Here is a 17,067-nt window from a genome sequence, read left to right on the forward strand (position 1 = left end):
ATAATGCCAGTTTCCTTACTGTATGTCCCAGGAGCGCAATGGCTGCCCCAATACGCCGGTAAAATAGACACGCTGACCGGGTTTAAGAAGAAGATCAACACCCTGCTAGACATGCACGCGATGACTGGTAAGCAGAGGGCCGCTGTGGTGCTGGGACAATTGACTGGAGCAGCAGAATTGGAAGCTGAGTCCTGGACCAATGATGACCGGGGCTCTGTTGAGACCATCTTTGCCAAACTAGCAGCTGCTTTTGAACACCGCACAGAGGGAGAGCTGAGGACGGACTTCTATAACTGCCGTCAGAAGCCCCAAGATAGTATAAGAGACTATGCCCTCAGGCTGCAGGCTGCACTACGGGCTCTCAAGCTGGTGGACCCTGTCAGTGATCAGGAAGGAAACCGGATGATGAAGGAACAATTCTTGCGGGGCCTGCGCTCTCCTGAGGATGGGAAGCAGATGAAGCTGTGGTCCCTGGAACACCCTGACGTGGACTTTGCCATTCTGAAAGACAGGGCAGTGAAAGCACTCCAACCTCCTGTGGACACAGACCCCGTCGCACCAGCATGGCCTGCCAGTTCCACGGCTGCAGGAGCGGAATCCTCCTCGCAGGCCCTGATAACTGCAAAAGGACTCAACACGCCAGCAGAGACCATAAATACACTATCCTCCCAGGTGCAACAGCTCACTAAGGACGTCGCACAAATCCTGAAAGCAATGCAGTTGCCCTCGGACACCAAAGTCCCTCATCGGATCCTGCTAGCTGACAGCCCAGAGGACGTCCCGTGGATGCGGAGGAGAAGAGGTCCTACAACCCGAGGCAGGAGCAGTGATCGCTATGACTCATCTGGACAACCCATCTGTCGTCGTTGCCAGGAGGCAGGTCACTATGCAAGGGCTTGCCCTTTAAACGAGCCAAACCTGGGGCCGAGGGCCAGTCCTCAGGATTAAGAAGATCAGGCCCAGGTCGCTGCCGTGATCAGTACGTGGGTGGACGTCCTGTCCTGTCCATCGTCCTGGATGGGATCCCTACCCCGGCATTATTGGACACCAGCTCTCAGGTAACCACGATCCCGTATGTCCTTTATCGTAGGTTTTGGTCGGACGACGAACTCCGACCCCCGGACCCCTCCCTCACCATCTATGCTGCCAACGGACAACCTATAGGCCAGATTGGAGTCAAAGAGGTAACCATAAAGGTGGGAAGGCAGGAAATGAAGGGACAAGGACTGATTGTTGTGGACACTGATATTAGAGAAAGGAACCCGCAAATGATTTTAGGCACTAATGTCATAGAAAATTGCCTAGGGGAAGTGTTGTTGTTGCTTCACCAGATTGTTGAAGGTGCTGAGGGCGGGTCGCAAAGAGCCTTGCAAAAGGAGATCCGAATCATTCTGAGGAAGCAACAGGTAAAACAGACTGGCGGTGAGATTGGTAGTGTACGGGTGATGGATGCTAACCCCATTGTGATACCCCCACGGAGTGAAATGATGATGTGGTGTAGAGCAGCGGTAGGTCTCAGAGGACAAGATTACCAGGCTGTACTAGAGCCCACTCATTCAGACCACTGGCCCACGATTCTGACAGCCAGGGGGGTAGTTGATGTACACAAGGGACGAGTGCCTGTACGAGTGTTGAACTGTGGGGAGGAGGAAGCCAGACTACCAAGGTACGCTACCATAGCCAAACTGTTTACATGCTCAGATGACGCCATAACACCTGTAGGTCCCCTGACACAAGCTGACTCAACAGAGGACGAGACCTCCCAAAAGCAGTTAGAGGACTGGTGCCAGAAACTACACGTGGGGACTGACTCTACACCCGTCTACCAGAAACATGGGGTTTACAGGGTCGTGCAGGAATACGAGCAGGTCTTTAGTAAGAACCCACTAGACTTTGGTAGGATCAAAGGGGTGCAACATCACATACCCACAGGCAGTCATCCTCCCATTAAGGAAAGACATAGGCCTATTCCACCAGCCCATTACCAGCGCACAAAGGACATGCTGAAGGACATGAAGGAGGCAGGAGTCATAAGGGACAGTTGCAGCCCCTGGGCGGCTCCCCTGGTCCTGGTGAGAAAGAAGGATGGCACGATGAGGATGTGTGTGGATTACAGACGGATAAATCAGATAACACACAAGGATGCCTACCCTTTGCCAAGGATAGAGGAATCCCTCGCTGCCTTAAAAACCTCCAACTACTTTTCTACCCTAGATCTTACTAGTGGCTACTGGCAAGTATCTGTAGCAGAGGAAGATCGGGAGAAGACGGCCTTCACCACCCCAATGGGCCTCTGTGAGTTCAACAGCATGCCATTTGGACTCTGCAATGCCCCCGGGACCTTCCAGAGGCTTATGGAATGCTGCCTAGGGCACCTCAACTTTGAGACCGTCCTGCTCTACCTGGATGATGTCATCGTGTACTCCAAGACCTACGAGGACCACCTGAAACACCTGGCTGAAGTCTTTGAAGCGCTATCCCGATATGGAATGAAGCTGAAACCATCCAAGTGCCATTTACTGAAGCCAAAGGTCCAGTACCTAGGTCACGTGGTCAGTGCAGAAGGAGTAGCACCGGACCCAGAGAAGGTCACAGTCATCCAGGAATGGCCCACACCTACTACCGTTCGGGAGGTACGTCAGTTCCTTGGCTTGGTAGGCTACTACAGAAGGTTCATCAAGGGCTACACGAAAATGGCAGCGCCTTTGCAAGAGCTCCTGGTAGGCCACCCAAAGAAGAAAGGAAAGATCTCCGGCCCGCCATTTCACTGGGGAGAAGCAGAAGAACACTCCTTCAGACAAATGAAAGGGGCCTTGACGGGTGAAGAGATCCTAGCCTACCCTGACTACGGTCTGCCATTCGTACTGTACACAGATGCCAGTAATGTGGGATTGGGAGCAGTGCTTTCACAGGTGCAGGGAGGCAAAGAGCGTGTGAGTCCTATCTCATTAGTGGTATCAGAAGTAATGCCTGGCACGACTAATGAGATAGGACCCAGATTCATGTGGTCCTTAGTGGCGCTACCAGGCACAGCAACCGTATCTCCATTGTGATATCGGCTGTAGAGACTGAATATCTCCTGATGAACCCCCAGACATCCTGAGGGAGAAACGCGTTGAGATGAGATGACAAGCGATATGATAAGTACTCTAATCAGAATGAGATGAATATTACTTTAACCTGAGATGGGTGTGCAGGTGCTTAAGCACCTTATTTGAAATTGTATTTGTATTGACATGTCCTTTAGGATAAAAGTATTGCCTGTTTATCCTGAGGGGATTATTGTAATTTGATATTATATAATGACTCTATAGAGTAGTTACCCTGATTGGGGAACTACTGGATTTGATATGTATTGACTCTATAGAGTGGTTATCCAGACTATTAAGGTTTTTTTGACCTGCATGTTTTTGCACGTACACTATATGGTGATGGTGGTTTGTGGTTTTGAAGGGATAGTAAGGGACAGCCGCCGAGGAGCGGGGGCACCGAGTGTTAGGGTGTTTACACTCCGCTGGTAGGTAGGGGAAATTCATAGGGCTAGGTTAGGCCCTTTCCCTCCTACATATCCAATATCCTCAATATCGACATCTGGCGCACTTGTCCTTTTCACCCGCCCAACCACTTTTAAGTGGCTATTCTGTTTTTGACTGCACTGACAGTTTTTTAGCAAATGACTAATAAAATTTTGGTAATTTCATTGTGAAATCTGCCCTTCTGTGCAATATCCACCTCCCCCTTGGTTATGGGTCCCCAACTAATGGTGTTGCCAACAGCAATCAATCAAAGTCCTAGGTACACTCTGCACCACACCCACCAGACACACCAGTGGACGGCCTGAGTAGAATATGGTCGCCCACTTGGGGGGTTTGTTAAGGGGAGGTCAGGAGTGTCAGGAGCAGAGAGTTGGAGTTAGGCAGTTGAAAGAAGAGGTTAAAGTCAGGATCCGGGTGCCTTGGAAGTAACTAGGTGACAGACGGTGCTCTGGGCCTAGTAGGAGCTGGACCCCCGGTCGCAGGGGATCATGGCAAGGGGCACAGAACTGTCGAGGAGGACAGCCGGCGGCCTTGGACCATCACCGGGCTGGGACCAGGGCATGACGGGGTACGTGGACCCTAGATCAGGGAGTAGCTTCAGTCAACCTGACAATTTACCCGACGAGAATGGAGCCTTCAAGATCCGTTCTCCACCCGCTCCAGAATCGGGGTACTAGCGCAACGAGGGGGATAGGACTTTCCACAAATACGGTCCAGAAAATCCCAAGCGTGAACCATGAGAGCAAGCTCCCACAGTTAGCCATACTGGGGTGCGGGACCCGGCTAGTTCCACACTACCAGGACCAACAAAGAAGTAACTTAGTGCTAGGAGGCAGGTCACGGATCACCAGGCAACACTATCGGGGATGGGACCCAAACTAGCTCCCCTCAGCGGCAGCGGTGTCCAGAACTTTGGTTTATCCAGTTGTCAGTGTCAGCTTTATGGACTGACTGAGTACGGAAGTGGCCCCTGCGCTCCCCACGGCACCCCCCAACACCATCACTGAGTCTCGGGGCATTCTTCCCTACCCGTGGAGGGTCCTAACACCTGGCTGCCCCATTCCATCGCCCCTGGGTACTCCCAACTGCAGCGGTGGTACTCCCAAACATTACCACAAACCATGGGTGGCGTCACGAACTCTAACACATCCCCTGTAAATAATCCCCCTTCGTTTGAGTGGCAGCACGACCGCCGGGTTCGGAGACCCCTCGAGCCACCACGGATCCGGATCCAAGCAGCTCGTCTGCTGGCATGGGGGCGGCACACCTCACACCCTAATGGGAGCACAACACGGACATACACATTTAATGAAGCAAAGGGGAGTTCTGCCGGCCATCACCCGCTTCCTCTCTTCACAGCTTCCTCTAATGTGCTGTATAAAAGGATAGTCACTGTGGCAGGTGGCATTCTCACACTCTACATTTGTGAAAATGAATTTGACATGCATCCATTGAGATTTTCACACACCTATAGCGGAGCAATTACCACAGCCACTAGACAGCCATACCGCTCTGGCCTGTCCATCCTGTTCTATACCGTACTGCTGCTGAGAACTACCCTGCACCTGCATCTCTGTCTAGAAAATGGCTGCCGATGGAGGAGCATGTGACCACACCATGTGATCAGCCTCCTCTGTAAAAATGTCTCACATGGAAAAGCTGCATTTCTATTGGACGAGGCTGATTAACTTGTCTGGTCACATTTTCCTTCACCAGCAGCCATTTTATGGACAGAAGTGCTGGTCAGTGTGAGGAAAGTTGCACTAACAAGGGAATTTGGCAAATAAGTCATTATTGGATCAGTTTTTGTTTTTAAAATGCCTAATCAGTGTATTATTACACAGGATGTCACCACTGATCACCATCCGGCTACCTATTGAGGTCACTGTGACATTAGTAAAGCTGTGTTTGCATTAAAGGGCTTGAAATTAATTGTATAGAGTCCTAGGAGACCCCAGAGTGTTGGGCCATGTGTGCACGTTCAAGATTTCGTGATTTTTTTTTTACCTCAGTATTTGTAGCCAAAACCAGGAGTGGGTAATAATTACAGCAGTGCCCATGTTTCTATTCTACTTTTCCAATGATTGTTCCCCACTCCTGGTTTTGGCTATAGATTCTGAGGTAAAAAACTCACCAACTTCTCAATATGTACACAGGGCCTAATAGACATTGTTTTTTCAGTGAAAATGGAGGTTCTGGTGAAGTTTTGATTTACTACAGATTCAGTTATCATCTTTTGTTCCAAATTATGTTAATTCTTTGGCATTTTAGAAAAGTTACTCAGGCAGCACGGTTGCTCAGTGCTTAGCATGGTGGCTCAGTGGTTAGCACTGCAGTTTTGCTGCGCTGGGGTCCTGGGTTCATAATCCCACCAAGAATAACATCTCCAAGAAGTTTGTATGTTCTCTCCATGTCTGTGTGGGTTTTCTCCCTCACTTCAAAGAGATACAGATAGGGATTGTAGATTGTGATCCCCAATGGGGACAGTGTTGATCAGTTCTGTGGAGTTGATAGCGCTATATAAGTGACTAAAATATAAATTAATGTTAAAAATCTTTTACTTACAAAGAATATAAAGATGTCGTATGCAGATAAAGCTGTGAAATCATCCTAGAAATAATGAACAAAAAGTAATATTATAAATGACGTGAGCTCTCAGCCTTATTCACCATGGGGTCTGTGGAGATTCTGCAAGGGTGTCCATCACAGTACCAGACAATCAAGGGCAGCATGCTGCGTTAATTTGTCCAGTATTCTTACCAGAATATTCAGCACCGGCTCCTAAAGGGGGCTTTACACGCTACGATATCGCTAATGCGAAGTCGTTGGGGTCACGGAATTTGTGACGCACATCCGGCTGCTGTAGCAATGCCGTTGCGTGTGACACCTATGAGCAATTTTGCATCGTCGCAAAAAAGTGCAAAATCGCTCATCGGTGACATGGGGGTCCATTCTCAATTATCGTTACTGCAGCAGTAACGAAGTTGTTCCTCGTTCCTGCGGCAGCACACATCGCTCCGTGTGACACCGCAGGAACGAGGAAGCTCTCCTTACCTGCCTCCCGGCCGCTATGCGGTAGGAAGGAGGTGGGCGGGATGTTACGTCCCACTCATCTCCGCCCCTCCGCTTCTATTGGGCGGCGGTTCAGTGACGCTGCTGTGACATCACTGTGACGCTAAACGAACCGCCCCCTTAGAAAGGAGGTGGTTCGCTGGTCACAGCGACGTCGCCGGGCAGGTAAGTACGTGTGACGGGTCTAGGAGATGTTGTGCGGCACGGGCAGCGATTTGCCCATGTCGCAAAACAAATGGGGGCGGGTACCCACGCTAGCGATATCGGTACCGATATCGCAGCGTGTAAAGCGGCCTTAACAGAGGCCCTAATTTAGAAATGATCAGAAAGAGAACAAGACAATGGACAAATGCTGCATGAACCATGGACAGCAACTATCAGACAATGGCTCCATCATGTCAGCCAGGCAAGTTTTATTCAGAGAGACATTTGAAAGCCACATTGGCAACTAAGTCATAAGGCAGCATTTCAGAATTTCTGATATATGATGTCTGTCCTTCAAGGACCATGTACCAAATGTCAGGTTCACTTTAACATCCAATTCACACATCTGCATATTTAGATAGTATCTCATCCACATTTGTAAGGCCTCATTAAGTTGTAAGGCCTCATTGTAAGGCCTCAGACGTCCGTTTTTTCCACATATGAGAAACGTGTGATGATTTTTTTAATCAGACTTTGATCTCAGTGTGGTCCAAATATCAGTAGTTTTCTTAGAAAAAAAAAGAGAAAAAGAAAAAAAGTTTCTCAACTTTCTCAATTCAGTCAGTCTGAAAATCGAACCATATTCGGATGTCATCCTATTGCAGTCAGATGATTTTTCACTGACTCATAGACTTGCATTTCTGATTTTGACTCGACCCTCAAGATTACAATCGGCTCTATCTCTGCGATATTCAGTTTGCATGGTTCATGAAGTCATGGACATGTGAATGACCCCATAGACTATAATAGGTACCAGTGCGGTCCATGAAATTACGGATAGCAGTCGCACATGAAAATCAGATGTCTGAATGAGACCTAAGCCAGAATATGGAGTGGCTTTAAAAGTCAGAACAGGAGTGAAATGTTCTACCTGTAGGGTCTACTTCTGGGTTGAGATTACAAATACAGATGGAAAATACTGACGTGTTACTTTTGTTTTGTCATTACGCTGTGGAATCTGCACAGATTTTTCAGAACCAAAATCCCCTTTAGAGAATACTCTATAGATTTTTGTATATGCCTCATTTATTCCTGTTTTAGTTGATGTGCCATGCCTGGACTGTTTGTCATCTTGATTCTTTCTTTCCCTCTCTGATATGGTTTCCCTCAGGCTGGGGCTACATGGCGACTTTGACCACATCATAAGTTGTGTCATTATATATTGTGGCAGAATACATGAGAATGGAGTATCCTCAGCAGCCTAATGTAGATTACATTGCCGTAATGCAAAGATCTCTTCATATTGTTTTTGCTGCCATCTAGTGCTTGACAGTGATAGATTAGAAACATAGAATGTCTGTCTTCTGATGTGTACAGAAGTGTTAGTGTCTGATATGTGATTTATATACAGCTGTCTCTGTATATCATATCTGATGTATATACAGCAGTCTTGGAGTCTCCTATGTGATGTATATACATCAGTTTCAGTGTATCCTATTTGATATAAACACAACAGTCTCAGTGTCACCTAATTGATGTATAGGGCAGGGTCTTAGTGTCTGCTATGTGATGTGTATACAGCAGTCTTAGTGTATCCAATGTGATGTATATACGCCTGTCTCAGTGTATCCTATGAGATGAATACAACAGTTTCAGTGTATTTTATGTGATGTATATACAGCTGTCTCAGTGTCTCCTATGTGATGTATACAGTGAAGTCTTAGGGGTACTTTGCACACTATGACATCGCAGGTGCGATGTCGGTGGGGCATTGTCGAAAGTGACGCACTTCCTGCATCGCTCTCAACATCGTAGTGTGTAAATCCTAGATGATACGATTAACGAGCGCAAAAGCGTCATAATCGTATCATCGGTGTAGCGTCGGCGAATTCCATAATTACGCTGATGCGACGGTCCGATGTTGTTCCTCGCTCCTGCGGCAGCACACATCGCTGTGTGTGAAGTCGCAGGAGTGAGGAACATCTCCAACCTGCGTCACCGCGGCTCCCATAGGATATGCAGAAGGAAGGAGGTGGGCGGGATGTTTACATCCCGCTCATCTCCGCCCCTCCGCTTCTATTGGCCGCCTGCCGTGTGACGTCGCAGTGACGCCGCACAACCCGCCCCCTTAAGAAGAAGGCGGTTCTCCGGCCAGAGCGGGTGAGTGCATGTGAAACTGTCGTAGCGACAATATTCGCAACGGCAGCTATCACAATGATATCGCAGCTGCGACGGGGGTGGCGACGATCGCGCTCGGCATCGCAGCTTTGGCTTGCGATGTCGTAGTGTGCAAAGTACCCCTTAGTGCCTGCTATGTGATGTGTATACAGCAGTCTTAGTGTATCCAATGTGATGTATATACACCCGTCTCAGTGTATCCTATGAGATGAATACATCAGTCTCAGTGTCTCCTATGTGATGTATACAGTGAAGTCTTAGGGGTACTTTGCACACTACGACATCGCAGCTGCGATGTCGGTGGGGTCAAATTGAAAGTGACGCACATCCGGCGTCGCTGTCGATATCGGAGTGTGTAAATCGTTTTTGAAAAGATTAACGAGCACAAAAGCCTCGAAATCGTATCATCGTTGCAGTGTTGCTCACTTCCATAATATCGCGGCAGCGACAGGTACGATGTTGTTCCTCGTTCCTGCGGCAGCATACATCGCTGTGTGAGAAGCCGCAGGAGCGAGGAACATCTCCTTACCTGCATCACGCGGCTCACGCCGGCTATGCAGAACGACGAAGGTGGGCGGGATGTTTACGTCCTGCTCATCTCCACCCCTCTGCTTCTATTGGCCGCCTGCCGTGTGAAGTCGCTGTGACGCCGCACGACCCGCCCCCTTAGGAAGGAGGCGATTCCCTGGCCAAAACAACGTTGCAGGGCAGGTAAGTGCATGTGAAGCTGCTGTAGCGATAATGTTCGCTACGGCAGCTATCCCAAGATATCACAGCTGCGACGGGGGCGGGGACTATTGCGCTCGGCATCGCTACCATCGACTTGCGATGTCGTAGTGTGCAAATTACCCCTTAGTGTCTCCTTTGTGATTTATATACATCAGTCTCAGTGAATCCCATGTAATGTATATACAGCAGCCTCCGTGTCTCTTATGTGATGTATATAGCAGAGTCTCAATGCATCTTATGTGATGTATATAAGAGCAGTCTCAGTGTCTCCTTTATAATTTATACACATCAGTCACAGTGTATACTCTGCGTTGTATATACAACAGATTCTCAATGTATCCTATGGGATGTATATAAGAGCAGTCTCAGTGTCTCCTTTATAATTTATATACATCAGTCACAGTGTATACTATATGTTGTATATACAGCAGAGTCTCAATGTATCCTATGTGATGTATATAAGACCAATCTCAGTGTATCATATTTGATATATATAAAAACAAAAGTCTCAGGGTCACCTAACTGATGTTTACGGCAGGGTCTCAATGTCTCCTATGTTATGTGCATACAGCTGTATCAGTGAACCCTATGTAATGTATACGGCAATACAGCAGAGTGTGGAGAAAAAGAAGTAGTATCGAGAGCTGCTAGGAGAATACGTTAATATATGTGCTGGACTGCTTGTAAGATTTTTGATCTCAAGACCTATATTGAAGTGGGGGGAGGGGAATGTAAAGATGTAACTGAAATGAGTTAAAAGGAAAATAAAGCAGTGAAAATATGGATGGAAAATAAGCACTGAATGAGCAAAATAAAAGACAAAAAAATTACGAAACTACTTCTTTAATCTTATTTTGCACTATGCTATTCACATTCTTACCTTACAAAACAGATCATATAGCTTCGTATTTGTGGATGGTAATGAGTTCTTCAATAAAAAAATATTTATATACAAATATTAAACATTTATATTTGGAGTTTCAAAAATATATTTGAAAGGATAAGTATAATTTTAACCCTAAATATTTTTGCAACCAACATAATTAATGTTTGCAAACACATTCAAATGGGCTGAGTTTACATACATTAATGCTATGTTGTGGCGTTGGGCTCTTGGTGAGTTTCTGATGCTGCATATTTCTAATGCATCAAAAACGTGGCGTCTTACAGTTCCAAAATCCGCAGGTAAAAACGAACATGAGTGGCTGAAATATATAAAAAAAAATGCAATCTTCACCTAAGTATATCAATAATGTTTTGTCAAAGCCAAATAGCAGGAAGTATCAAAAACAAAGCAGCTTTATTTAAAGCATGACACACCAAAAATAGACAAACATGCAGTGGCAAAGGCGTGATAAAACACATTAAAAAAAAAAACAAAAAAACCCCCCACAAAACTCCAATGAAAAAACCGCAAGAAACCTAACTTATTAAATAGGTGCAGAAATGCTACAGAGATTCTGCAACAAGAAAAACTCACCAAAATCTCATCGTGGGAACGTATTGGTATGTTTTGTTTTAAACAAAGCTGCTTTGTTTTTGACACTTCCAGGACTTTGGCTTTCACAAAACTTTATTATGCATGTTCATTTTTTGCCTATTTTTTTTTCTGTATCTAATGCAAATATATGGGGAAAATCTGCAAATACAAGTGCATCTCAATAAATTAGAATATCATCAAAAAGTTAACTTAGTTCAATAATTCAATGCAAAAAGGGAAACGCATATATTATATAGAGTCATTAGATACAGAGGAATCTATTCCTATATATTATATAGTCAATAGACACAGAGGGATTTATTCCTATATATTATATAGAGTCATTACACACAGAGGGATCTATTGCTATATATTATATAGAGTCATTAGACACAGAGTGATCTATATCAAGTGTTTATTTCTGTTAATGTTGATGATTATGGATTACAGCCAATGAAAACCCAAAACTCATTATCTCAGAAAATTATAATATTATATAAAACAAACTGAAAAAATTATTTTAAACTCAGAAATGTTGGCGCCTACTGAAAAGTCTGTACAGTAAATGCCTCAATACTTGGTTGGGGCTCTTTTTGCAGGAATTACTGCATCAATGCAGCATGGCATGGTGGCAATCAGCCTGTGGCACTGCTGAGGTGTTATGAAAGCCCAGGTTGCTTTTATAGCAGCCATCAGCTCGTCTTCATTGTTGGATCTGGTGTTTCTCATCTTCCTCTTCACAATGCTCCATAGATTCTCTATGGGGTTTAGGTCAGGTGAGTTTGCTGGCCAATCAGTCACAGTGATACTGTGGTTATTAAACCAGGTATTGGTACTTCTGGCAGTGTGGACAGGGGCCAAGTCCTGCTGGAAAATGAGATTTCCATCTCCAAAAAGCTTGTCGGCAGTGGGAAGCATGAAGAGCTCTAAAATTGTCTGGTAGACGGCTGTGCTGACTTTGGCCTTGATAAAACACAGTGGAGCTACACCAGCAGATGACATGGCTCCCCAAACCATCACTGATTGTAGAAACATCACACTAGACCTCAAGCAGCTTGGATTGTGGCCTCTCCACTCTTCCTCCAGACTCTGGGACTTTGATTTCCAAATGAAATGCAAAATTTACTTTCATCTGAACAACACCTTGGACCACTGACAACAGTCCAGTTGTTTTCCACCTTGGTCCAGGTAAGATGCTTTTGGTGTTGTCTATTGGTCATGAGTAGCTTGACACAAGGAATGCGACAGTTGTAGCCCACGTGCTGGATACATCTGTGTGTGGTGGCTCTTGAAGTCCATTTCTTGTGAACATTTTTGAATGGCTTTTTCTTAACAATCCTGTCAAGGCTGCAGTTATCCCGGTTGCTTGTGCACCTTTTTCTTCCACACTTTTTCTTCCACTCAACTTTCCATTAATATGCTTGGGTACAGCACTCCGTGAACAGCCAGCTTCTTTAGCAATGAACTTTTGTGGCTTACCCTCCTTGTGTAGCGTGTCAATGACTGCCTTCTGGACATCTGTCAAGTCAGCAGTCTTCCTCATGATAGTGTAGCCTACTGAATCAGACTAAGGGACCATTTTAAACTCTTAGGAAGCCTCTGCAGGTGTTTTGTAGTAACTATTCTAATTTTCTAAGATAATGACCTTTGGGTTTTCATTGACTGTAAGCCATAATCATCATCATTAAGAGAAATAAACACTTGAAATAGATCACTCTGTGTGTAATGACTCTATATAATATATAGGAATAGATCCCTCTATGTGTAATGACTCTATAAAATAAATGCGTTTCCCTTTTAGTATTGAATTACTGAAATAAATTAACTTTTCGATGATATTCTAATTTATTGAAATGCACCCAAAGCATACCCATGAGGAAAATTGACATGTTGCGAATTGAAACAGCCTTATGAATTTTTTTTTACCTATTTACGGACGGAATTTTTAAATTCTAAAAGTAAACAAAACCATGAACAAAAATAATTTTCATTGATCCTGAGATTTATTGTAATTTTATATCTGGGAATTGAAAAGAGATTTAGCCCAGTTATGAAGGAATTTTCATGGAGATCAAGAAATGTGCTTTGCCCAGTGCTGCATCAATACTGTAGGTTAGGCTGATCCAGCAATTAGCAGGTTAATATTTTCAACATACTATATATTAATGGGAAGGTTAATATTGAATATAATATACTCTACTAATATATAACACAGTAGTATAAATAAATACATATCTACAAAGAAATATATGTGACTGATAAAAAAAATATTGAAATATAGAAATTCTTACATACATGTAACTAGTGTGTGAGTGTGTATATATATATATATATATATATATATATATACACACACACACACACATTAATTACATGTATGTAGGAATTTCTATATTTCAATATTTTTTTTAAATATATCTATACAGCTATGGCTGAAAGTGTTGGCACCCTTGAAATTGTTCCAGACAAATACATATGTTTTGTTATACACATGGTTATTTCCTTTGTGGGTATTGGAAAAATGCAAAAAAAAGGCTAATTTGACACAATTTTACACATTACACCAGAATGAGCAAAAAATTGTTGGCACCTTTCCAAAATTGTGGATAAGGAACTTTGTTTATGTTTATGCATGATGCTTGTTTAAATTCATCTGTGGCAAGTAAAAGGTGTGAGCAACATTAAAATTCAGGAGTGGACATGTAACTGGTGCTACTTCTGCAGCTGCACAGGGGCTCAAGAAGAGGTAAGCGTGCCCATTTCTACCTCTAAGGCCCGTTTCACACGTCAGTGAAAAACACAGACATTCTTCACTGACGTGTAAAACACGCATATGTCCCTCCGTGTTCCATGATTCATGGCTCACGGTGGTTGCCCATGTGTAATCCGTGATACATGATCCGTTTTCCGTGATTGCACATGGACTTATGTTCACCTGTCCCTGCTCTCCATGGTGCTGAAGTCTCCAGCTCTGTAGTGTCCGCTCACTGCTCTCTGCAGCTACTTCCGGGTCGTCTCTGGCTGCATTCATGAATATTTATGAGAAGTTGCAGAGAGCGGGAGCTGCACAGAGCGTTGCTGGAAAGGTGAGTTGAAAATGTTTATTATTTTAAATGTCCGTGTTTTTCTGGTACGTGTTTCACGAATCACACCACTGCGTGATCCGTGAGACATCAGTGATGCCAGAAAAAAATGGACATGTCTCCATGCGGCAATCACGGACACGCATATATGCTACACAGAGACACGGTCAGTAAAAAATCACTGATGTGTGAGCAGACCCATTCATTATAATGGGTATGCGTATGTCAGTGATTCTGGTACGTATAAAAAAAAGAATATACGTACCAGAATCACTGATGTCTGAAACAGGCCTAAAGTAGGTGGAATTGTGCATGTTGATGAGCTTTTAGACTGCAAAGTGCCCATATATTGTTCTTGCCCAGGTGCCCTTTTCTCTCTTAGACCACCAGTGTTAAAATCACAGATAAAAAGAGAAGTTAACTCAATCTTTGTATTGTGTATCTGTTTGTGCCACACTAAACATGTAGAACAGAAATTTGAGAAAGTTAAGAAGAGAACTGTCTGAGGACTTGAGAACCAATATTGTTGAATATCAACAATCTCAAGGTTACAAGCCCATCTCCAGAGATTTTGATTTTCCTTTGTCCACAGTACACAACATAATCAAGCAGTTTGAATAAAATTAAACTCTATGGCAGGAGACCCAGGAGGACCACACTGCTGACACAGAGACATTAAAAAGCTAGACTGCAGTTTGCCAAAATGTCTGTGAGTAAACCAAAATCTTTCTGGGAAAGCATCTTGTGGACAGATGAGTCCAAGATAGAGCTTTTAGGTACAGCACATCATTCTTTGGTTTACCAAAAACGGAATGAGGTCTATAAGTATGGTGGAGGTTCAAATAAAGAGGAGTCAAATATGGTGGAGGTTCAAAGATGTTTTGAGGCTGTTTTGCTGCCTCTGCCACTGGGTGCCTTGAATGTGTGCAATGCACCATGAAATCAGAAGAATTACAAAGGATTTTGGGTGTGAATGTAATGCCCAGTGTCAGGAAGTTGGATTTGTGTCCTAGGTCATTGGTCTTTCAGCAGGACAATAGCCCCAATACATACTTCAAGACCCTCAGAAATGGATGGAAAAAAAAGCCATGGAGGGTTCTGAAGTGGCAGAAATAAGTTCAGATTTAAATCCCATTAAACACCTGTGGAGAGAGCTTGAAATTGCTGTTAGGAGGATGCAACAGTCAAATATGAAAGACCTGGAGCGGTTTGCTAAAGAAGAGTCCAAAATTCCAGTTGAGTGGTGTAAGAAGCTTGTTGATGATTATAGGAAGCAATTTATTGCAGTAATTTATGACAAAAGGTGTGCACCCAAATATTAAGTTTTGTCTTGCCCATTTTTGTTGTTTTGTGTGAAATTATGTCCAATTTTGGCTTTTTTTTTGTTTTGTTTATTTTTTTTGTTATTTTAACACAAAAAGTAAATAAACATTTATATATCATATATTCTATATAATATAGTGGTATAAATGTACCTATGGATAAATTTATAAATAAATATGTCACTGATAAAAATAATTTAGAAAAAAATAAATATAGGTTCACAAATGTGTAAACAAGGATTTTACCGTAAGAATAGTAGCGGCACACTTTGAAAACAAAGCCCCACTGGTCTGTGAAAGAAAAAACATATTAATCATTATGTAGATTCTGTTTTCAGTAACAATGCATTTTACATGTCCATTCTTTTTAGACTTTCCACTTTGTGAATAAACCATTAAAGGGAACCAATCACCAGGATTTTCATATATAAGCTAAAGCCAGTGCTATACTGGCACTATCAGGCTGATTCTATACATACCATTAGTGGGCAGCTCGGATGTTTACTCTTTCAAATCCAAGAAAGGGAAGTTTAAAAATTCATCAACTAGTTTTTGAGTGACAGTTGCAATGCAGCAGGTAATAGCAGGGTGGGTTATGCATATGGATTCCTGTCCCCCTGCCGCTTGTTCCTCCCTCTCTCTGTTCTCTATTCTATGCTAATTTTTCTATTCACTAAGATGGCGTCGGAGTTGGTGGCTGCGCATAACGCTTATCTCCAGCACCATCTTTGTGAAGCCCGTGTTACCCGTGTTAGCATAGAGAACAGAGAGGGAGGAACAGACTGCGGGGGGCTGGAATCCTTATGCATAACCCACCCTGCTATTATCTGCTGTGCTGCAATTGTCACTCAAAAAACTGACAAATTTTTAATCTTCAGTTTCTTGGATTTGAAAGCCTAAATATCCGAGCTGCCCACTAATGGTATGTATAGAATCAGCCTGATAGTGCCAGTATATAGCACTGGCTTTAGCTTATATACAAAAATCCTGGTGATTGGTTCCCTTTAACAGTGAAAAACATGTGGAAAAAATGTTACCACAAATATTTAGCTTTGCGAATATTCGCCGAATAGGTCGCCGCTAATTGACTATTGCGAATATTTGATGCGCAATATAAGTCTATGGGAAACTCGAATAACAACTATTCGGCCTTCCCATAGACTTACATTGCGCATCAAATATTCACATAGCGGCGACCTATTCGTCGGATATTCGCGAAGCCAAATATTTGTGGTATTCAATCATCCCTAGTTCTTATTATTAAAGGATCATTCCCATCTAAGCAAGTTATCAACTTTCCACAGGACAGGTCAAAACTTGTATATCACTGGGCCCAATACTAGAACCCACCAATCCTGACAACCTGGGCTGTGAAATACCCCTCTAATGGAGTGAAGAAGCTGCCCACACTCCGCCTTGAAGATATAGTGATTATATAGCACATTGCTATATATATGTATAAATGTTGTTTTATCTATTTGGTGCCCAGAAATAGTTACACAGATTGTACATTCTGAAGTAAA

The 17,067-nt window shown here is 43.8% G+C and overlaps 1 protein-coding gene across 1 annotated transcript in view; it reads right to left on the minus strand.

Moving 5' to 3' along the window:
- The window catches only part of LOC142249407 (uncharacterized), a 61,685-nt gene that overhangs the window by 16,528 nt on the left and 28,090 nt on the right, over nucleotides 1–17,067 (minus strand). Inside the window, exons 8-10 of the mRNA XM_075321059.1 lie at nucleotides 15,791–15,835; nucleotides 10,540–10,587; nucleotides 6,102–6,146 (exon numbers count right to left, since the gene is read on the minus strand). Coding sequence (XP_075177174.1) covers nucleotides 6,102–6,146; nucleotides 10,540–10,587; nucleotides 15,791–15,835 — 138 coding nt within the window. The remainder of the gene's footprint in view (nucleotides 1–6,101; nucleotides 6,147–10,539; nucleotides 10,588–15,790; nucleotides 15,836–17,067) is intronic.

This window comes from Anomaloglossus baeobatrachus, chromosome 8, assembly GCF_048569485.1.
Source record: "Anomaloglossus baeobatrachus isolate aAnoBae1 chromosome 8, aAnoBae1.hap1, whole genome shotgun sequence".
NCBI lineage: Eukaryota > Metazoa > Chordata > Amphibia > Anura > Aromobatidae > Anomaloglossus > Anomaloglossus baeobatrachus.